Source organism: Vanacampus margaritifer, chromosome 20 (genome assembly GCF_051991255.1).
Source record: "Vanacampus margaritifer isolate UIUO_Vmar chromosome 20, RoL_Vmar_1.0, whole genome shotgun sequence".
Lineage (NCBI taxonomy): Eukaryota > Metazoa > Chordata > Actinopteri > Syngnathiformes > Syngnathidae > Vanacampus > Vanacampus margaritifer.
Window position 1 is genome coordinate 12,084,083 of NC_135451.1, and position 24,040 is coordinate 12,108,122.

The following is a 24,040-nucleotide window of genomic DNA, read 5'->3' on the forward strand; positions in this document are numbered from 1 at the left end:
GGAGGCGTTTGCACCAGCATCCGCCAACCACGATGCACTACGGTGATCACCAGTGTAAATAAATTGCTGTAATCGTGTCAATCGCAGCCCCTTGGCTCACTATGTTGCAGATCCGGGTTTTACTATATACAGTATGTACACCATAGAAGCAGTCACCAACCCCTGATTTGACAGCCATTTTGTGCCAGGTAGCACAGATTAGGAAGAAAAAAAAATGTATAAGTCAATTTTTTTTCTTATTTTTTTTGAGAGCTCAGTATTGTTCATTCGGTAATTTTACCGAATTTCCGAAAATGTATACGTCTAGATTGAGAAAATAGATCATCAACATACCCCACTCCACTCATTAAGCCACGCCCTCTTAATCGCTGCCAGCCTATTAAAATGTATCTTTGACCGTCAATGGCAGTGAACCTTAAAAGCACGCACCTATAAAACACAAATACTACAAGTACATACAGTAATTATACTGCACAAAACCAGTTTAATTGTCATGCATATTTTTCAGGATCAGCAATTATTTAATTAGAATATTTTAGGACACATATTTTTAATGGATTAAATTAATTAATTGATATTTGATTTGAATGATTTTATTTAAAAAAAAAATTTTTTTTAAAGCAGTTGGTCTACAAAAATTAAAATGGTAGCTTTTTTAATTTTTTTTTTACCATATTTTAAAAAATATATTTTGTCGTGGGTGTACACTACCTGGGTGAATGGATGAAAATTTGATTGATGTATTTTTTAAATTGATTTATTCATTCATCCATTTTATATAGTGCTTTTTGTTTCAATTCTGGTCAAACTGCAGTCTATTCCATCCATGTTCTATTGGTCTTGTCCTCATTATTTTGGGGATAATTGGAGTCTATTCCAGCTGGTTTAGGGTGAGAGGTGGGGAAAAACGTTGAACTGGTCGCCAGCCATTAAATTGTTACATGAACGTAAAAACAGCAATAAAAAAAAACACCAAAAGTAGCTAGTAGGATATTACATTACATAATGCATGTGTATTTAGGATTCTTAATAAATATAAACACTATATATAATATTACTAACGCAGACTCAAGTTGAAAAAGGAATTTTAAGGCTACCTTTTTACATTAAGGGAGCTCATCATCCCCTTTTTAACCCCCCCCCCCCCACCCCACCCCAATTCCAGAGGCACTTTGGCACCAAAAGCAGCAGGACTTTCGCTTGCATTGTGATTTGAAACGGTCACATGTTCATTTCATTCATTTGTGGCTTCAATTTGCCTTTTTTTGGGGGGGGGGGTGGAGGGGGGGGGACACTTGTATACCAGGATGGGCACTCCAGCGGTGTCATCCAATCTGGGCACTCCATTACCTCCCCTCTTCTTCTTTTTTCTGTATGTGTGTGTGTGTGTGTACACCCCCGTGTGTATCGCTCGCTCCATGCGGTGGCGCAGCCTGCAGAAGGTGGCAGTCGTCCCTTTGAAGCATCACTTCAATTACAGGGTTTAACCCCACAGGTCAGCCCTTGATTATTTACACAAAAGCTCGGTGTCGCCGGGCTGCAAACCCTCTTTTTTTGCCTTTGCCACAACTACAAAGATGGCCTTCACTTGAACAGAGTGAATTGCACACCAACACTCATCCCCGTCTGACCCCGAGGCTGATATTACATGGTGACACCTCACATAGACACAAACACACCGGCCACGTTGATTTGGACGCCCAAGTGCGGCTTTTTAAATTACAACAGCATTCACTTGAGCGCTGCTGACCTCACAGAGGTTCAATTTGCAATGTCAAATGTTTTTTTTTTAAGGGAAAAAAATGGTCGATAAGAATATACTGTACATCGAAATTGCGCACTTAATATTTATTATATATATATATATATATATGTGTCTAAAAACTGTAAAGTCAGGTTGATGCAGTCGGTCAAGGTCAAGGTCAAAGTAGATTTACACAAATCTGAGACCAAGACGGATCAAATTAAAAAAAAATCCTGACTATGATCATAAAACCGAGTAATAAACAGCATCAAACCCGTTTAGACCAAGTCGAGACCAAGACCGAAGTACTTTGAGACAGACACGAACTAGGCCAGAGCAGATTGAGACCCGGCCTGATCGAGACCAAGGTGAGACCCAAGACCAAGGACATTTAAGAACGAGACCAAGACAAAAACCAAGACAGAATGAGACCAGTTCAAGGTAAAGATCAAGTGTTACTTTTTGCTTACTTAATTTTGTAATCTTCCATTTATGTTAGTAAACCAGTGCAACGTATTTTTTTTAAAGTTATTTCAAATGATGTTGGAACCGTAAGCTCCCAAGGAGTCGCAAAAAGTGCGTATTAACGACGAAAGAAATCCTATTTTAGGGAGGAGGGAAATGTACTTACAGTTGCAGGTGCGACTTGAGACCTGTAGGGGCAGCGGTGTGCATTACAAACTTTGATCACATTTCAGTCATTAAGTTGTGGTTGATGCTTTTGTACTCTAGTTCAGAAGGTGGCAGTCATACGGGTTGCAACAGGTTACTAACGTCTAAAGAAAAAATAATAAAAAATATATATATATATTACTATCTATCAGAAAAATAAAGGAGAAAGAAATACATACATTGCTGTGCTGTACTCTGGTGGCACCTTTCAAGATGGTGGCAAACTACAAAACAAAGAAGAATAAAACGGTTACTCCAGAAATGTGAAGTCACAAACATCATTCACACAAATAAAGCAGGATTCAACACCTAGCAGGGGGGAAAAAAAAAAAGAGTTGAAATTCATGCTGTTGTTCTCCAACTGCCTGTTGTTGTTGTTATTATTATTATTACTAGAGTAGTAGTATTTTTTTTTTTATTCACCACCTCGAACAATTACGCACGTCTTTTGCCTCCTGATAAAGTGGGACCGTGTAAAACTCCATCACACCAAAAATGTCTTTAAATAATAGATTGCTTTGCTTATCCGGTTGCTGTTTACATACCCTTTTTCAAAGCCTCCCTGTTCCGGCTGCACACAGCTGGCGGCCTTCTATTGACTTGTTATTTTTTCATGAGGGGGGGAAGTGGGACTGCTATCACTCCCTTCTTAAATAATACAAACACCAGAACGTCAACAACCCCAAAAATATAGCGTGTCTTTCATTTGAGCTCTGGACGGACGTCGTGCGCTGGAGCGTGCTGTATGCTTAAAATAAAAAAAATAAAAAAATACCAGGGCCTCAGTGCCTTTGCACCCCCCCCCTCTCCCCCATAAAAGTTGCAACTGCCAGCTCAGGTGGAAAAATGTAGCTGAGTAAAAAGATGTATTCAATAAATAGCAGGGGCCAGCATGGGGCCTCGGGAAAGTGTGCATGAGACGGAGGTCTGGAGAGAGGAATATAATGGAGGACAAGGTAGATGAGGCATGAGTGTACATTAAACAGCGGTGTTTGATGCCTGGGAGAGCAAGCGTACCGCTGGGAATATAACTCTTAACTAGCATTGTCTGCTTTCAATTTTAAAGGGGAAGTCAGGCTTGGCATGTAGATGTTAGATATTATTGTTGTGCTTCTCTGATGTGGAAAAATGTGTCAAAAATTGATGATTGCTAACCCGGGGCGGGTATTATACAATTTTTACTTAATCAAAAATAGGGAGTCAATTGATGTGGAAGTTGCAGGTTCAAGTCCAATTCATAAGTATTCATAAATGCAGCTGTCTCACGAGGTTATGAAGGTGATGCTGGATGCTGAGAAAAGTAGTTGTCAGGAATATGCACCAAACCAAAGGGAGTGGACATCACGTCAAGACCAAGATGAGGTCATGATTGACAGAGTCGAGAACGATATGTCATCGGCAGACTGGGACCAAGTCGAGGCTAAGACCAAGGCTAATTAAAAATGAGGCAATGTAAGAACAAGTCAAGACAGATCAAGACCAAATCAAGCCGAGATCAAGACCAAGGTAGATCGAAACTAAAAGACAGATGATGATCCAGATCAGGTCAGAGACTGAGACCAAGTCAAAGGCAGGTTGACACCAAGCCACGACCACGACTAAGACCAAGTTAAGACTGGCTTTGAAGCATTTTCTCTTTTTACTTATCTTACAAGTAGAAGAAGAGAGAAAAGAAGGCCAAGCAAAAAAACAAATTTGGACAAGATTGCAGGACATTTGGTTGGGGACGGTTTGATAACAGCGCCGCCATCCTATTAGTCTTTCTTTGAAAGCTTCAGAAACATGGCCTCCTAGGGGATAAAAGAGTTCTCATCAAAGACAAATGCTGATAACACTGTGAAAATGGCCCATGTTGTTCCACTGGAAATGAACGCAGGCCTTTCCCTAAACCCTTCCAGCCGCCAGCAAAGCTGTTGCGGCAGCATCAACAATTCTTTGTATTACCGAAATGCGCTCATTACGCCTCCCCTGCATATCGCAGACAAAGCGTCAATTTGAAGACGTGCGCCGACTGTCATCATTTCCACCCGCTTGTGTTCTCTTTTTAGCGATTCCCGGGCGAAAAGTAGTGTCCTCGGCGTGCGTCACTGCCATCTTGCCATTCCCCCCCAACCCTCCTCCCCCCCGAGACATTGTAGTGCAGTCTCGCCATGTAAATCGAGGACTCGAGGAGGGACATTTAGCCAGTGGTTGCGGTCACACAAAACTTAGAAATTAAAAGACTTACAGTGGCAGCACAGTTTGGAGGTTCTGTGTCCAAATATCATCAGTCTCGGCCTTCTTAACCCTGGAGAACCCAAGAACCATTTTCTTCTTTAGAAAATTATGAATTATACATTAAATGACTGCTATAAGTTCACTGAACACCAAAATATGTTTTTTCAATTTTAACCGTGTTTTTTGAACTAGCTCAGAGTTGCTAATTTATCAAAATATATATATATAAAACATACTCCGAGGCATTCTGCAACATGATGTGAAATAGATTAACAAAAAAAACCACAATTTTACCATCTGATGGTTTGCTGAGAAGATGGTTTTGTTTTGGATTGATTTCCAGCTCAACAAAACAGCATGTTGACAGCCATCTTGTCACCACCACTCTGGCTCATGTAAGTGCAATATTCATCCACTAGATGGCCCCGGGGGTCAGAAGTGGCACTCTGGACTTTTGAAGTTAAATTTGTAAAAAAAAAAAAAAAAGGTCTTTGTTATTTGAGTAGCAGAATTTATAGGGGCCAAATTTGACCCCGTGGGTTCTCCAGGGTTAAATAGCTTGGATAGTTTCCCCCCTGGATACTGTGGCTAATTGAAGACTTACAACACTAACTGCTCTAACTTATCAATAGGAGTGAATGTGACTATTTGTCAACCAACATAAATACATAAATTGCCAAGACTGAGGTAGCTTGAGCCTACGTCAAGATTTAAGCAACGTAAGGCCAAGTCAAGAACAAAAACCGCAACGCATTGGGACCAAGACAATGTAAGATGGAGTCAAGAACCAGACAAAGCCAAAAATCGAGACCAAGTCAAGACTGGGACAATTTGAGACCCAGTCATTACCAAGGTCAGCAGATTTAGACCAAATGAATGGTTGGTGACTAATTAGCCCAGGGTGTAACCTTTGAGCAAGCTGGGAGACGCTACAGCTCATATGCTATAAAAAATGGACGAATGGATGACTTCAAATATGGGGTACATTCAATTTAGATTTTGGACCAGTTTTCAGGATCGATCCCTTATTGTTTTTACACCGCATTAGCACATTCTGCTAGCGTAAGAGATCTCTAACTTTATTCTTCGCTTGTTAGCACAGAGTGATTTCGACCCGTCTCGCCGCGCCGCGTTTCCTCGGAGTTGAGTGATTTTCGGCGGCGTGAAATCAAATGATGGCGACTCCTCCCCTGCACATGATAGTTTGTTGTCATTACGGCCCGCAGACAAAAGCCTAATCAGAGACGAGGCAGCCGTGCGGCTCTGCTTTATTAGCATCCCTTTATCTCTGATATCATCAGCGGCCGATCATCAACTAAAAGTTAACAGCACAAACCCTAAGCTCCTCCATCTCCTCCACGCGACGCACCGCCATCATTTGCGGTGTCCCCCCCCCCCCCCACACACACTTCTTTAGTTTCCATCTTGCCCCCGTGACGGATTATCATTACCTTTTCTTGCAAATACCACCGCGCTCATTACGTTAGCGTACAGCCTAAACATTAGCAGAGCCAGCCTATCTCTCTCCCGTGAAGAGAGCGGGAGAGAGGAGAAGAGCAATGGAGGCAGATTTTTTTGTGATTTCTTTTTTTTTTTTTTTATCCTCCAGCCTCAGCTTTCCAGCCCTGGCGCGCTCGGCTATTAACCACAATGAACGCGGGCTTTTGTTATTAACATCTGTTCATCAGGGATCGGGCTCAGGCCTAATCACCCCTCGCACCTTCTGTTTCTGCACAAGAAGAGAGGCAATCAAGGGCATCATTTGGCAGCTGGCAGGAACTACTAATGCTTTTCTCCTGCTCTAACACCCCCCCCCCCTCCTCCACCATTTCCTCCTGCTCTTCCATCGCTCCTCATCTTAAACAAAATGTCTTGCCCATCCTCTTATGGGATTCTTTGAAAAAAAAAAAAAAAAGAAGTAACAAGTCACGGAGAAACGGTCCAAACAGTCCGACGCCCCCACGGGTGGCTCATCTCGATCTCTCTCTTTTTTTTTTCCTCATCTCGATCTCTAATGTTCGTCCATCCCAGGCAGATGTTCACAGGTTCATATCAGCGACCCCCCCCCCCCCCACCCCCGCTCCCTTCCCTTCCTATTCCATTCCCCCTAAACAACATTCAGACCGCGTGCCGGAGGGAGGGTGGAAAAAAAGACGGGCACAGGAAGAGGTCGAGAAAAAAAAAAAAGAAGACAGATTTCACCGACGGACACTGAGCCGGAGACGATAACAAGATTGTCAGATTAGCAGTGGGAGACGGCGTGTCAATAAAAAAAGAAAAAGAAAAAAAATTGGGATTGGTTGTGGGAGCGGAGGGATCGTCTCTCTGAAGGTAATATGTCCGCTCAAGTATGTGACACGCAACGGCGGGACCCCAAAAAACATTTTGGGTTTCGTCTCTGCCGCAGTGACTTCATTCTTTTTGGCATCCCACGCATGTTTATGTGCAACCGTGATGTGTGTTTTTCACCCCCACCGCGACGACATGCCAGACATGAAATTGTTCAATACGCTACAGCACATTGCGTCTCCGTCTGTTTACCCCGAGAAGAAGACGAAGAAGAGGGAAGGAGGGGGGGGGGGCATCTGTGTTTGGCATGTCGGAATTAGAATTAGCATCGAGGACAGGACGACTGAGGACAACATGTTCTCTTCCCTCCTCGGAGGGGACGTAGATCACAAAAAAAAGTCAACTCTCTGATGGCGGGCCCATTCCGGGCTAAGTCATCTCGCATGTTCGACATCTTTAGAAGACGGCGTTTGCCAGGAGCCCGCTGCCAATTAGACAAAGCGCCGTGACTGATCTTGACAATCCTGCTATTAGAAGCAGGTGGTCCTCTCACATTTGTAAGATGCGCTTTAGTAACACCGAGAGGACGTTTTTGGGGTATCAAATGATTTGAGCAGATGAATGATGTGGTACCTTGACTTAAGAGTTCTTATGCTGAGGACGATCAATATTATGATAAAATGCAACAAAGATAATTTGATTGTATGGGTACGGTCACTGACAGGAAATAGGGTGGAAAAAGGCCTTACAGTTGCATAATAATACTTGGTGTCAGATCATATGGAGTCCATAATTGCTCTCATTTCAATTGACTTAAGTCACCATCCATCCAAATCCAAGACAAATCGCACCCATATGCTAAAGTGCACATGCTCGCACTGGATGCGTTTTGCCCTCCTGTTCCAGCAACCTAATTGACTTAAGACTTTGGCGCCAAGACGGGGCTAAAAACAAGCTTTTTTTTTTTTCTTTTTTTTTTTTACAACACTTAACCCGCACACAAACACGGCCCCCCACCTCGTACACTACTGCTAAGTGTGAGCAGGAGCTCCCTCTAATTAGCCTGTTTGCAGCCTTCCAGCATCACTTTTAATGAGCTATTCCCTCCTCAAGGTCATTTTCATTTCTCCAGCTTGTCTTTATGTGTTTGTGTGCATTCTTATTTTCTCCAGCCCTCCGTTTGTTTGTGCTTTTTTTTTTTTTTTTCAAATTGAAAAATGTTGACTCAGGGCACGTCCATCTGTTTAGTCAAGCTGGGTACGAGCGTACCGATTTTTAACATCTTAACTGTTTTTTTTTTTTTTTTTTTTAAACATTGAAAATAACAAAACGGCATCTGTTTTCTTCGTGCACTATAGAATAAAACGCATGGTAAATACTCATTTACACATATTGTCGTGTCTGTTAAATGTATACCTTTAAGAGGCAGGGCAAGTCTGTGTGTGTCTGGGAGATGTGAGATGTGGCTGACAGCAGCTGCTGTCCAAAAAAAAAAAAGAAGTGATATAGCGGAGGGGTGACCTGTGATGTAGAATCTCTAGAAATTGTAAATCTAGTCTCCCAAAATATTTCGGTGAAAAACACAAATGCTACTATTTAAAGCTAGTAGTAAGTAAGTCATACAAGAAGAAATATAAGAAGCTAGGCTAACTGTTAGCCTATCAGGTAACTACTGCGCTTTCTTTTTTTTAATGTGGTGAATGATTTGGAAGACATGTTATATGAACACTCAACACGACCAATTGTTGCCGGTAACAGCAACAACCTCCACGATGACCACACGTAAGGATTTGCGATCGTAAATATTGAATATGTTGAATAACATTTAAGATTGTTAGCCTCAACCAGATGGTGGAGGAAACATCGTTCTAAACACAGCTCACACGACAGAACAGTTGCTCGGGAGAGTCATTTGGCGATGTGCAACAATCGGGCTTTTGATGAATTGGATAATGCTCAAAATTGGCATGATTTTTTGGTATAAGCTACAATTATGACATCGGCCATCTGTCTTCTCCAGGACGGTCATTTATGGGTTAAAAAAAAAACAGCATTGAGAAAGGAAAACGTCTCACTTTCTCAATGAATACAAATACATTACCAGATGATTTTTGTGTGTCATTTTGAGACTTATTTGGAAAAAAAAAAGGTCCTGCATATTGTCTCTCCCCCCGCAACGTAATTCATATTCTCAAATGTTTCCTCCATTTGCTACGGTTTTCCATTCCCAGCCGCGGGGGTCAAAGATGAAGCACTTGTTTGACATTAGTCACCAATAGCTTTTTGGTCATGGCTCACGACGTCCACGCTTTACCCCGAACAGACAAGGGTCGTCAATTTGATTGTTTAAAAGTCATCGCACCCGGGCTGTGATTGACTCCATTTTCTTTCATTTCTTGACCTAACTACCCGTTCAGCTTTCATATGTATTCAAGACTGCTCATTTCCCCGCCGCCGCCGCCGCCTCATTCTTCACTGACTGCTCTTTTCTCCGTAATGGTGCATGCCGGTCAATCATTACATTCCTGATGGGTCCTTTCACCTTGGTGTCACCTAGACTGAACCTAGACCTCAAATTCCAATCCTCAAAACTGTTGCTAACCGACCTCTGCGTAAATACGTGCGCTTCCAGTGGGAGGTGGCGTGCCCACGGTGCAAATGATAACAGCCTTAAGCTTATATAGCCGGGGGGAGTTCTGGCATCCCTCAGATGTGGCAGAAATACTCGCACTCTGTACTTAAGAATAAGTATAGATACTTGAATAAATAAATAAATAAATAAGACACTGGTAAAAAGGAGAGGTACAGATTTAACTATTTTGTAAAAAAAATAAAAAATAAATAAATTAATTAAAAAACAGACTCAGAAAGGTAATTAAATAAAAGTAAAAATTTATTTATTTTAAAAAAGTCAACCACATTTTGATAACAAAATTTAAAAAAAAAAATTTTTTAAACCATGTCTCAGACTTTTATGCTATCAAAACATGTTCCCATAGATTCCTAACATTGGGAACTTACAAACAAAAAATGATAAAATGAGTCAAACGTAACAGTTGAACAAATAGTGTATGTTCTGTATGTGCTTTTTCATATTAGACATAAGATGCTGGTGTTTTTTTAAGACATAACACATTCACAAAGACTCATCCTTGGAGCTGAAAAAAATTGTCTTAAATAAGGCGATCGATGTGGAATGTCTCGCTTCTCGGAATTTGTTGCGCAATTGTCATTGATGCTGCCTGGCTCATGTTCCTCCATGTCACTGCATGCTGGCCATATTTCTTCCCCCACCTTTTAAATCCCCAAAATCTCAATATCTTTTTTTAAAATTGTGTTGTCATCCACAGGGGTTGAAAAAAGTAATAATCTTGTATTCACTAATTTGCTCCCAAAAACGTATAAATACGTTCTATTTGAAATATTACCAGTCTCCCAAAAATGTATTTATACGTTTTTGTTTTTTTTTACTCTAGAGCAGAGGTACCCAACCCTGGTCCTCAGAGACCGGTATCCAGCCTGCTTTCCATGTCTCCCACAGCCAACACAGGTGATTCATATCATCAGCTAATCAGCAATCTCTGGAGAAGGCTGATAACGATCTCCACCTGTGTTGGCCGTGGGAGACATGGAAAACAGGCTGGATACCGGTCCCTGAGGATCAGGGTTGAGGACCACTGCTCTAGAGCATACAGAAGGCTTTGATGCAGCCTCTGAACTGAAGAGAACGGCTGGAAGCAATGGTAGTTAGTACAAAAACGGCCAGCGGGTGGCAGAAGAGTAAAAGAGATCAACCAGGGCTTTGTTGCAACAAGCTGTGTGCCCCCCACTGTTTTAAACAGAATTGTAAATAATGATGAAACGTAGCTATATTCTAATGCTATTTGTTGCGAAAGGTAAACAGATAGAAATATCCTTTTTTTCTTAATGAAAGAAAATAATCTAATATTTCTTTTGGTAGGTTCCAGGTTTTTATAGCAACAGAACACAATATTCTGTGGGCCTTGCAAAATCAGTCGAAATCCAGTAAAACAGCCAGGAGCGAAGGGGGTTGCTTCAGTGAAAAAGGCTGGGAGCGAATGAGTTAAAAAGACCTCGCACAAGAATTTAACTTTCTTGGACTCTGATTAGTCCAGCTGATAACATCCCAGATTCTTGGATTGAACAATTTTTAAGTCCTGAGGAAGATCACGACGATTCAGGAGCAGAAATGCTCTGTGAAATATGCCGTTAGTAATAGTGCTTTTATGTGGTCTCGTTATATAACGCAGATTTTCAGCATTGGGGGTGTCATATATCGCACCATGATGAACAGAGGTTCAATCTAAAATACATCACAGAAAAATTTGGCGGAAAACGAAATACTTAAGTCGAGATACTTGAAAAATATGCTTAGGTTCGATAGGAAAGTATTTGTACTCCTCATCACTGCCGTCCATTGTCAAAGTAAAAACAGTATGACGCTAAACACCACCATGTCAACACAAGTGGGGGCGTGTCAATTCCTACACGCTATGGATGCTCTTGGAACGAACTGGGGGAAAGGGGGGGGGGGGGGGTGGAGAGAAAGTGACGGATGTATCTATGGAAAGTCATGCTAATGATTGAATACGCGCAGATGTGCACATAATGACAGAAGCATACGCCTACGACTGACACGCAAAGAGCACGATTGCGTGAGCTAGCAAAGAAAAAGTAGGCCGGGCCTGGATGGGTTAAATGGCTCCGATCCCCCCCTGTGTCGAGGGGGGGGGGGTGGGTGGGGGGGTATGTGTGCTCCTGTGCTGTGAGCGATCGCTTCCGCTCTCCAGGGCTCCAGTGTGGGGCCCGGACTGGTGGCTGTTAGGCTGGAGATGGATGAGCCCTCATCCCGCCTTTAACCGACATGTCTTCCACAGGCACAAAACAACACGGAAAACCACAACATGGAACCAGGAGGGAAGGGAACGCGCCGGGGCAGACGGAACCATGACGTCAAGTCCCACAAAAAAAAAAAAAAAAAAAAAAAACAGGATCGGAATCTGTGCTTAACTCTGAATTGGCATGTTTAATGGCAGGCGCCACAGAGCAGCTGCTCGAACCGACTAATGAAATAAATTGCTTCCATGGAAGTTCGCATGTGTAGCAGAGAAAAAAAAAAAAAAAAAAAAAAGGTAAAACAGGTATTTTATAATAGTCACAGTTGTTGATGCACTTTCAGGCAATGGATGCCACAAATACAAAATAACGACAAATCTCGTAATACCGTGACTGTTCCAATTGTAGTCATGTTTAAAGTATTCCGTTTTGGGAGCAGTTTTCCATGTTCAATAAATGATTGAATACGCAAAGGAAACACTTTCAAAATGCAGTCATGCTTTACTCCCTATTTTTGAGGCAGCTTTTTACCCACCATTTCTCTCAAATATTGTTCACTAACCAGCCTAAATCTGTGATAGTGAGCGCTTCTCCTTTGCCGAGATAATCTATCCCACCTCACAGGTGTGCCATATCAAAATGCTGATTAGTGCACAGGTGTGCCTTAGACTGCCCACAATAGAAGGGCCACTCTGATAGGTGCCGTTTTGGCCTGGCTTTTTTTTTTTGTAGTGTTTAGCGAGGCCAGAACAATGTATCCAAAGTGAAGTTCTCCCAGCAGGTGGAGGTTCAAATAAGTCCCAGGCCAGAGGCACCTCGGGAGGGATCGGATGACTGCTGCCTGCGGGCCTGGCCAAAGTTTGACCTGCACTTAAAAACAGGCTTGTTCCACACCGTTGCTGCTCTCCCTGGGCTAAAACAACAACAGGCCAAAGTGTGCGTCACGTTTTCGGTGGAGGACGCGTCGAGGCGTCAGGCGCACCTGAAGACACTGACCCCAACTTGGGTAAACACACAACTTAACGTGTCAGTGCTTTTTTTTTGCTCTTTGAAACCTTACGACTCGCCGCTGAATGTGTCCGTGTGTGTTCTACGTGTGAGGCCAACGTGTCTTGGAAATGAGTTTTACGAAAGTCTTAGAGTTATCCTTTTTTGTTCATTTCAAAGACGGGGTTCAAACGAGAGTGAAGCTGGTGGACATCTTAACAGCCGTGGATGGCCTCCAGCTGCTAAGCCCCGAACCTCCAGCCCAGTGACTGATGAGCCAAACTTGACCCCTTCCTTCGGGACCTCCGTTGAATACATCTTCTTAGAGTGACGATAGTTTCACAAGGCCGGAGAGTCATGCGTGGCCGCGCCGAGCTAAGCAATACGCCGAATGGGATTGAACGAGGAAATGTCTTAAATCTAAACATGTGCTTGCTGCTGAGCACTTTGTTATTTAGCAGACAGATTTGCATTATTCAATTGATACACTGACTTGGCACAGTTTAAGCTACACCAGATAGTTCGCAAACCTTTTGGGGCCCGAGTTTGGGAATTTGCCCAAAATGGCTGCTTCAAACCCTATTCATTGACTTTTGCCTAATTTGGGGCACATTTAGCTCCTCCCTAACATACAAAGATCTTACTTACACTTACTCTCTTACTTCCTTGGCACCAATTCCCATTTAGAAAGGCGTCACCTTGTGGCAAAAAACAAAAATAGGGACAGTAAATTTATGAATATCGCTCCTAATGTTAAGAAAAAAAATAAAAAATTGGAGATGTTTTTTATTTTTTTTGGGGGGGCAGCATAACGTGATTTGAACTCGTTTGAACTCGTCTTTATAGGTCTTACTTACACTTACTCTCTTACTTCCTTGACATCAATTCCCATTTAGAAAGGCGTCACCTTCAAAAAACAAAAATAGAGACAGTAGATTTATGAATATTGCTCCTAATATTAAGAAAATTAAAAAAAAATTGGAGATGTTTTTTTTTTGGGGGGGGGGCCAGCATAACGTGATTTGAACTCGTTTGAACTGGTCTTTATAGATCTTACTTACACTTACTCTCTTACTTCCTTGGCACCAATTCCCATTTAGAAAGGCGTCACACCTTCAAAAACCAAAAATAGGGACAGTAGATTTATGAATATTGCTCCAAATGTTAAGAAAATTAAAAAAAATTGCAGATGTTTTTTTTGGGAGGGGGCCAGCATAACGTGATTTGAACTTGTTTTTATAGATCTTACTTACACTTACTCTCTTACTTCCTTGGCACCAATTCCCATTTAGAAAGGCGTCACCTTGTGGCAAAAAACAAAAATAGGGACAGTAAATTTATGAATATTGCTCCTAATATTAAGAAAAAAAAAAAATTGGAGATGTTTTTTTTTTTTGGGGGGGGGCAGCATAACGTGATTTGAACTTGTTTAAACTCGTCTTTATAGGTCTTACTTACACTGACTCTCTTACTTCCTTGACACCAATTCCCATTTAGAAAGGCGTCACCTTCAAAAACCAAAAATAGGGACAGTAGATTTATGAATATTGCTCCAAATGTTAAGAAAATTTAAAAAAATTGGAGATGTTTTTTTTTTGGGGGGGGGGGCAGCATAACGTGATTTGAACTCGTCTTTATAGATCTTACTTACTCGTTTGAACTCGTCTTTATAGATCTTACTTACATTTACTCTCTTACTTCCTTGACACCAATTCCCATTTAGAAAGGCGTCACCTTGTGGCAAAAAAACAAAAATAGGGACAGTAAATTTATGAATATTGCTCCTAATGTTAAGAAAATTAAAAAAAATTGGAGATGTTTTTTTTGGGAGGGGGCCAGCATAACGTGATTTGAACTCGTCTTTATAGATCTTACTTACACTTACTCTCTTACTTCCTTGACACCAATTCCCATTTAGAAAGGCATCACCTTGTGGCAAAAAACTAAAATAGGGACAATAAATTTATGAATATTGCTCCTAATATTAAGAAAAAAAATAAAAAATTGGAGATGTTTTTTTTTTTGGTGGGGGGGCAGCATAACGTGATTTGAACTCGTTTGAACTCGTCTTTATAGGTCTTACTTACACTTCCTTGACACCAATTCCCATTTAGAAAGGCGTCACCTTTAAAAACCCAAAAAAGGGACAATAAATTTATGAATATTGCTCCTAATATTAAGAAAATAACAAAAAAAAAATTGAGATTTCTTTTTTTTGGGGGGGGGGGGGCAGCATAACATGATAGCCCGAGGTAAGTGTACCATGGTTGACGACAGACACACATCATAAGGTATGAATCCTTTACAGGTTTTCTTTTCCCCTCCAATGGCTAAAGCATGTCTAAGGGGGAATTGGAGGGACGGGAGTCCGTGTGGAAGCGCGCAGAACCTGGTAGGGGGGGTATGTGAGGAACCGTAAACACCCACCAGGACTCCTCCTTCAAAGTGATGAACGGCAACAAAAGCAGCTCTGGTTGTCTGCCGCGAGATGACAACAACAAGAAAAAGAACATTTGACCACCTGCACGCGCGTCCTTTTCTCATGACGCTTCTCGAGCGTGACCGTCGTCAACCCGAACCCCCACTGCAACATACACGCCACATACATACGCTATATATATATCTGTGTCATACTGAGCTTTCTGAGCCGCCTCCTCTTCCTGTGGCCAACAGGTCAAGACCGCAGTTTGATACCACAATGGCTTCAAGACTGAAGGAGGAAGAAGATGAGGCAAAGCTGGACTGGGATCCGACCGCATACATCCCTGGAATCAGCTCAGTGATATGCAGAGACAAGAATATGAAAGGGGGTAAAAGGACTTGGGCGGGGGGTGGGGGTTCTAGTTACCTCCAGATGCTATTTAGAGTTGATTTAGATTGCAGGATATTGAAAATCAAACATCTACAACCCTATCATGCACAAAATGGCCTATTTTTAGGAAAGTGAATATATATATATATATTTTCACTTTCCTAAAAAAAAAAAAAAAAAAAAAAAAAAAAGTTCAAACTACAACAAAAGAAGGAAAGTAGCAACTGGGGCAACTTTGATTGTAATGGACTAAAAAGAGGCCATTTTGTGCACGAGAGGGGGTTAGATGTTTGATTTTCAATGTCCTGCAATCGAAATCAACTCTAAACAGCAGATATCGGAGCTGTGAAACGATTGCATTTTTTTTAAAATCAGATTAATCACATCTTAGAATTTTCACTTCATAAAAAAGGCTTTTTTTTTATCCCAAAAATTTTGCCCGCCAAATTTGAAAAGCACCTGTAATGTGGTCATTTTTTCGACATTTAATCTCATGAGGACGTCTTCGACGTTTTTCAATCCACTGCACACACAGTTAATTACTTGCATAATTTAAAATGAAAAAAAAAATGACTCCAGGAGTTGCACTTGAACAAATATTCAGAATGTCATACGCAAAGATTTATTAAATGCTTTACTTAAAAGCATGCAGTTATGTTTATTGTTCAAAACGCAACCCTGTGCTACCTTGAAAATAACAATCCGCTGTCGACGGTCAAAATTAATAGCGCGATTAATCTGCGTTAATACATGATTAATCATTTTTGGGGGATTAATCAATGAGTTAACGCTTTAACTATATTTAGCATGTACATCATTTGTTTATTTGTACTTAAAACAAAAAATACATATCATTTTACAGATTTATTTGGGGGATACAATTTATGAGTAGGCAGTAGTGTAGATTGCGCAAAAATGTAAATGTACTATCCCAATGTAATGTCTAAACCACTGGCAACAAAAGTGAGCACACCCCTAAGTGAAACTGTCCAAATTTGGACAAATGATCCCTCTTCCTTGACCAATGCCATGTGTTACACAATGTCTCAGGTGCGAATGGAAAGCAGATGTGTTCATTTTGATGCTGCAGTATTTTTCCAGCGTTGTTGTTTAAAAGCAAACACCTCTCAAACTTAAATACCGTTTTCGTTATTGGATGTGCACTTAATGAAGTGTCCAGTGAGCGTCTCCATGGAGTCTCCATATGGTGGACGCCCAATTTATTTGTTGCCATATGATATGTATACAGTAATCCTGTCGGGTTTGGCAGGCTGCTGTCCCCAGTCATTAGCCATGGATTAACGTTCACACGGATATACATCCAACTCCCGCAAACAATTAAAATAAACACCATAACGATGCCACCACTCTTGAGCTGCCGTCCATAAATCGGGGCGACGTGGCGTCGCCAGATCGCCGGCATATGGCCGTGCTAGGACACTGCGCCTCGTAATGGAGCTCCCGAGCAAGCGCTCCATAAAGATGCCAAGACATGCTTAAATATTTATGTAGATGAATGGAGTCATAAATAAATGGTTAAATGAATGATGGCCCCGGCCGACTCCGTGGCAATAGATACGTTATGTTTTATTCAGGGGGGCCCCTCCGCCGCAGAGAAAGCGCGCTTATTTCCCCAGAAATCTTTTAATACGCCGGCTATCTTTATATTCGGTGTTAGTATATTAGTGCTCCTCTATCTAACAAAGCCATTTCCTCCCTTTAAAGACACATGAAAGTAGCCCTGTGTGCGTCCCCCGTGGGGCTATTGTGTGTCTGTGGGATCCCCCGCTGGGCTAGACCAGATTGCTGCTTTGGCACGCCCTCTACAGGCCAACACTGGGAATGACAGGAGGGACGAGGCGGCTGAAAGTGCCCGTTGAGAGCTTTTTACGATGGAGCCTGGTAATACAAATAAATAGAAATGACGTCCATCATTTTCCATCCATCTCATGAGTTTTCCTCTTAGGACCCATTGACAGACTCAAAAAAATCTGTCATAATGGATTTGCCCTTTATTGCCACTTTATTTCTCCCAGCCAATCAGCAAAGATGATTATGATTAAGATGTCATTATTATGAACACGCTAATAACAATGACACATGACAGAACAATCATTTTCTAGGGTAACGATTTTGAATTTTACACGGACAATACTTAATATTTTCTACTGGTTAAAATGGCCAAGCTCTCATTTTGAGGTATGTATGTATGACAATATTGTAACTATTCCTGTCTCTGTCTTATATCTGTCCTTTATTTTTTGTTTTTAAAATGACAAAACCGACTTTTGGAAAATTGTATGTGAAAAACTTTTTTTTTTTTTTTACGATTACCATGTTGATTAATGCATAGTACTTACTAAAAATTTCACATCATCTAGATAATAATCAGAGGCAAAGTTCAACTTTAAATAACTTTCACTGTTTAAAATTGGTGATCTCTCCAGCAGCTATGTGACTAACTACATTTTGAGACTCGAAAATAAAATTACTTTTCAAGGTTAATGCTAATTTACAAGAAGTCCGACTACAAACTAAAAAAAAAAGCATTTAATAAGTGTTTGCGTATGGCATTCAGAATATGTCAATATCATATCAGGGTAATTTTTTTTCCCATTTAAAACGATGGAATTAACTGATATGAGAAAAAGGAGGATGAGTGTGTGCAGTGGATCAAAAAACTTTAAAGACGTCCTCATAACATTAAATGTCGAAATAATTAACACAAAAGGTGCTCTTTCAATTTGGCGGGCAAAAAATGTTGATAAAAAATCTTTTGATTTAAGCGATTAATCGTGATTAATCTAAATCCTAAAATGTGATTAATCGGATAAATTTCTTTATATTTTTTTGACAGCTCTAAAATAAAATAAAACTAATATTTTTCACTAAATCAGTATTGTTTAAATTTCGTATTTTCAAGGTCAATGCTTTTTTTTTTTTTTTTTTTTTTTTTTTAATCAAAAAGTTAGCATGACACCTAAACATAAATATAAATTCACAAAAATCACCGGGGGCGGGCGGCTATGTGGCCGACTTTTTTTTTTTTTTAATACCTGCCCTATAATCAAAATTGTGATCAATGTGATTGAGTAATTTTATGCTAGGCTAACAAGATTTTTCTTTACATAATAAACACTTTTTGACTGAAAGATTGTTCAAAAATTATTGTTTTTTGCTCACTAAAAAAATTGTCATGATGGGCTACATTTCTAGACAACTTAATTTATACTACAAAAGGAAACCGTTTTCTTGCTGCTCCACTTTTGCATGCAGATTTTTTAACGGTTCCATTCAATTCCTATTGAATAATGCATGGCCCTTAATGATAAAGTTCATCTATCATCTCACTATGAATTTTGTGCACATCCAAATGACAATTGCTCGGCTATGGAGCAGGTCTGCGCTCTCCTTAGATTATTTACAATTATTCCTGACCTCAAATAGCGCAATAAAAGGAAATGTATTCACAAATTTAGTGCAGAAATGTCACAGTTAACGTGTCAATTGATAAAACATATTTCCCCCTTATGTCCTCGTTGACCTGATGTGAACTTTTGCTTTAGTCACACTAGCAGTTAGCAGCTGCCTCTTAATTGTTCAGTATTTCAACTTCTATTTGCGCTCTCCGTCTCGGTGTGCAAATTCAACTTTATGTGCGTATTGGTGTTTGGAAATGACTCCCCGAGGGATCTAAGCTGTGTTTTTTATTGAGTAGAATTAAACAAATGCAAAGAGGCAGTCGAGACGTCAGAGCAAATACATTATTTTTTAAAGGGGGGGGGGGGGGTAGACCAAGCAGAAAAGTAAAGCAACCCAGCAGCAGTTTGGTGCACAACAAAAACGTCAAAAAACAAAGTGATGTTTCTTTTTTTGGGTTGGTTGGAAGAAGCTGTTTTTTTGGGTTGGGGGGTGGGGGGGGGGGTTTGTTTGTTATTTGCGTGTGTGCCGGTGGAGGCTTTGAAGCCGGTGCCTTGCCCCGTGCGTCTTTATAGTGGAGCAGCTGAGGCCCCGGCCCGCAGCTCGCCCCAGCGCCGAGGTTCAGACACCAGCTGCATTCGCCGTCACAGACCTCTGGCGGGCCTTTTGAAGTCCGGCCCCCCGGTCGCCTCCACAACTCACACTCGCAGACCATCTCTAGTTAAATTTGTACCCCCCAAAAAAAGTGGAGAAAAAAAGTCACTCCTATTTACATGTATTTTTTTTTCTGAAGGAAAAAGGGAGAAGTTGTTTGAAATCTGCCGACAAGAAAAACAACAAGCTGTTCTGCTTTGGGCACTCTGGGGTGTCTGACTGATTGACTGCATGGGCAAAGTTCCCAGGGTCCGTCTTTGTGTCCGACCGCTTTTCAAACAGCCCCAGGCTTGAGAGAGTTTCGCCTCAGGCTAAAAAAATGATAAATTAGAATTACATTTTCCCAAATCAGCGTGTCTGGAAGAAGGTGAGCGAACGAAGGCGAGGCTGTGCTTTTTCATCACGCCGAATGAAATCAAATCAAAGTATTTGTCCCGTTTGGGAGGACGCAAGATGATATTAATATGCAAAGTAGAAAAAAAAAAAAAAAAGGGCAGCCCCGCTGCTGTGCCCTATCAACTGATAGAGACTTTTAAAATTTGATTTGTTTGCCAGTTGACATGTTTGCAAATCAGAACCTGCAAACACATATCTGCTACCTGTTTAGGGTCATGGGGCAAATTCCCAGCTGGAAGTGGGTTGGTGGGACTAGTCGCTAGTCACTACTAGAGATAGACTGACTAGCTTTTTTTTTCAGGGCCAATATCGATTATTAGTAGTCAAGGAGGACTAAAAGGTCAAACATTGTCCTTAAAAAAAAAATAAAAAAATTATATACAAATTCCAACTCTCTGCTGAATTAATGTTTATTGAACAACTTTTAAGATTCGTAATACGCTAACCCAGTTTTAAGAAAAAGTTCAGGGACCTGCAAGGTCATTGTCATATCTTTAATTTTTTTAAAAAAAACGTTAAATAAAAACTTAAACAATAGCTATGCATTTTTTTATACAGTATATAAAGTTTTCCAAACTTTCAAAATTTTAGCTTTGTACTCATCTTTAATTTCAAACAAAAACAGAAGGTGAAGAGAGTTCACAGGGTCAGCAGAATCACATAAAGTTTACAGAAATTTTAAATATAAATAATAAATTCCTGAAGTTAACGCAGTTTTGAAAGGATCTTTTATCTCATTAACTCCCAGCCATTTTCACTGAAGCAAACCCCCTTCGCTCCCGGCTGTTTTACTGGATTTTGACTGATTTTGCAAGCCCCGCAGAATATTGTGTTCTATTGCTATAAAAACACCTAACAAAAAACCTACCAAAAAGAAAGCTCATCAGGAAAAGTACATTTGTATCTGTTTCCGTTTTGCAGCAATTAGCATTAGTTAATAGCTAAGTTTCATCATTATTCACATTCCTGTCGAAAACATTGGCAAAAAGAGCTTGTTGCAACATGACCCGGGCTGATCTCTTATACTCTGCTGCCACCTGCTGGCCGTTTTTGTAATAACTACCATTGCTTTAAGCCACCTCTTCATTGCTCTTTCATAAAAAAACATAAAAAAAATGTTATGTTACTATAGTACGTTTTTGGGAGTGAAGAACAAAGTATTTAAAAATGTATTTACACGTCGTTGGGTCTGAATGAGTTTTTGTATGCGTGATTCTTCAAATAGGTCGATTTTTTGAAATTCTCAATAGACACCGATAATCAACCTGACTGATAATCGGTCCATCCTTAGTCACTATATTAAAGTCACTAGAGCGAACCCAGTTTCTAGCAAAAAAAAAAAAAAAAGTTTGGACATGCAAATGCTGCAAAGGCAAACTGTGGATAAGTTCCAGAGAAAAAAAAAAGAACTAGGTGAAGTCATGAATAACAAACTACAAATATGAGGGGATCAGTGTATGGCATAATGAGCCAAATGCTGCTTCACCGTGTCTCAAGACAAAAAAAAAGTCATGATAACCTCCTATGTTGTCCTTCAGGTAACGGGCTTTTCCATCACGGACGACACCAGCGTCGGTGTCGTCGCTCGCTGGCTTCACGAGCGTTGTTAGCCTTAAAGCTTTTGTGCAAGCAAGCCACGCATGCTTAATGGTGTTGTGATCGTAAATGCGAACGCGGCAAAGGTTACGCCTTTGACGGATACGCACGCTGCCGCGCCCCGATCGGTCGCGGGGCAACACTGCTGACTGCCGCGCCGCCACGTTGATGGACGAGGCTTAGCGCTAAATAACAAGTCGGCTAAGCAGGTGAAATATCTGCCGTTGCGTAAAGGTTAGCGCAATATAACTTGTGTGCCGTGACGCGGATCTGCAGCCTTGCCACAGAACAATAGAGGTGGGAAGAAAGTAGCAGTAGAAATATTTCCTTACTGTCCTGAACTTACTTTTTTCCCTAACTACCTCAAAAGCTGAAGACGGAAACTGACCAATTGAGATCTTGTGGATTTTTAAGATTTAAAAAACGGGGAGCAGCAGCTAGGCCAGAGCTTGTTAGCTCATGAGCTAGCTGATGCTATGCCGCCTCTGTAAAACAACGACACCTTTGACTTATGGTTTACGTGACCGACTTATATATCATCACATGATAATATGTATCGACGACCATCGATTTGCTAATAGAGGACTAGTTTAACCCTGATTGATGGCGGCAGATCGATCACGTCCAAGGCCATAAAGAGATCATTGACAAGCACCAATGACCCGTCTTAACGTGCCCCCGAGGTCCTCTTCAAAGACGGATCAATATGTGACCTCAACCGCTATTATTTACCGGCAATAGCATTGAAATGTCCATTTGGAACATTGATGTACAGTATCAGTCTGGAAGCGAAGGGGCTATTTTGCCCTTAACCTTGAACTAATAGCCTTTTGTGCACTTGAATTATGGTGGAGGAGAAGCAATTACAGTTCCTCGGCCAAAGCATTTGGTAAATATTACTCTTTTTTTTTTACGGTTATACTAAAAGATAGTTTTCAACATATTTATTCTCATTCTACGTTGGATTTTGCTGTCAAACTAAACACACAACAAAAATGTGGGGGGGGGGGGGAAACTGATTTGCCTTAGGAAAGTCTACTTAGCTTCATGCTAACAAACAATGCAAATCGTCATAGACAAGAAAGCGAATAGCGTCAGTGTAACTGTTATAACTATTTAAAAACAAACAATAAACTTGAGGATACATTTTGGTGTAAATGTGTCCACTTTTGCAAGAATTACAAGATAATTTTTTTTTTTTTTTTTTTACATTTAAGTGATTTCCTTAAATTACGGAAGCGTATCGCATTCACTTGGGAAAAAAACCCTCCTGTTTTTCTGACTAATTTTTTTGGGTTGCTTTGTTTTTTTGAGTAATTTTTTTTCTTTCTTGTTTTTCTGACTAATTTTTTTGGGTTGCTTTGTTTTTTTGAGTAATTTTTTCTCTTGTTTTTCTGACAATTTTTTTGGGGTTGCTTTGTTTTTTTTAGTATTTTTTTTCTTTCTGTTTTTCAGAATATTTTTTTCAGTTTTACTGAAAAAAAATTTTTGGGCAAAAAAAATATTCAGAAAAACAGGCTGAAAAAAAATTATTCAGAAAAACAGGAGAAAAAATTATTCAGAAAAACAAGGAAAAAAATTACTCAAAAAAACAAAGCAACCCAAAAAAATTAGTCAGTTATTTAAAAAAACAGAAAAAAAAATATTTTAAAAAACGGGAAAAAAATATTCAAAAAAACAACGCTCCCCCCAAAAAATTTGTCAGAAAAACAGGACTTTTTTTTTCAAGTGAATGCAATAAGCTTCCGTATTAAATCACTTAAAAATCCCTTGTATTTAAATGTATTTTTTTTTTTACATTTAAGTGATTTCCTTAAATCACTTAAAAATCCCTTGTATTTAAATGTATTTTTTTTTTTTTTTACATTTAAGTGATTTCCTTAAATCACTTAAAAATCCCTTGTATTTAAATATTTTATTTATTTTTTTACATTTAAGTGATTTCCTTAAATGTTAAAAAAATAATAATAATAATTCTTGCAAAAGTGGACATTTACCTTTTTTTTCTCTTTCAATGACAATATTAATCTTTCTGATGCCTCCGAATCGGAAATTGAGATGATTTGTTTGGCCTTGGAGAAACTTTGCAATCTGCTTTAGTGCCATTATATTTATAGTACTTGCTCTCTTATTAAGAATTCATGTTAGCTCTAGTGTTGGATCTCAATAGATCGTTCAGGTGTGTTGGTTGCACAAACATCCAGGTTTTGTGTGTGTATGCTGGAGGTACAGTCGAGTGGGGGTGGGGGCACCCCATTACAGAGGACCTGAGGGGACAGAGTATCTCTCAATGAGTGACCTTTATTACGAGGCAGGCCAGTGGGTCATTGAGTGTGACACATATGTATTAGTCTGATTAGCGCAGTGGCCTAAGCAATGTCCGCAGGTGTCCAGCA

At 40.3% G+C, this 24,040-nt stretch overlaps 1 protein-coding gene across 1 annotated transcript in view; it reads right to left on the reverse strand.

Moving 5' to 3' along the window:
• Window positions 1-24,040, reverse strand: part of LOC144040095 (uncharacterized) — a 136,621-nt gene that overhangs the window by 5,173 nt on the left and 107,408 nt on the right. The window contains exons 5-6 of the mRNA XM_077553913.1: window positions 2,596-2,640; window positions 2,376-2,397 (exon numbers count right to left, since the gene is read on the reverse strand). Coding sequence (XP_077410039.1) covers window positions 2,376-2,397; window positions 2,596-2,640 — 67 coding nt within the window. The remainder of the gene's footprint in view (window positions 1-2,375; window positions 2,398-2,595; window positions 2,641-24,040) is intronic.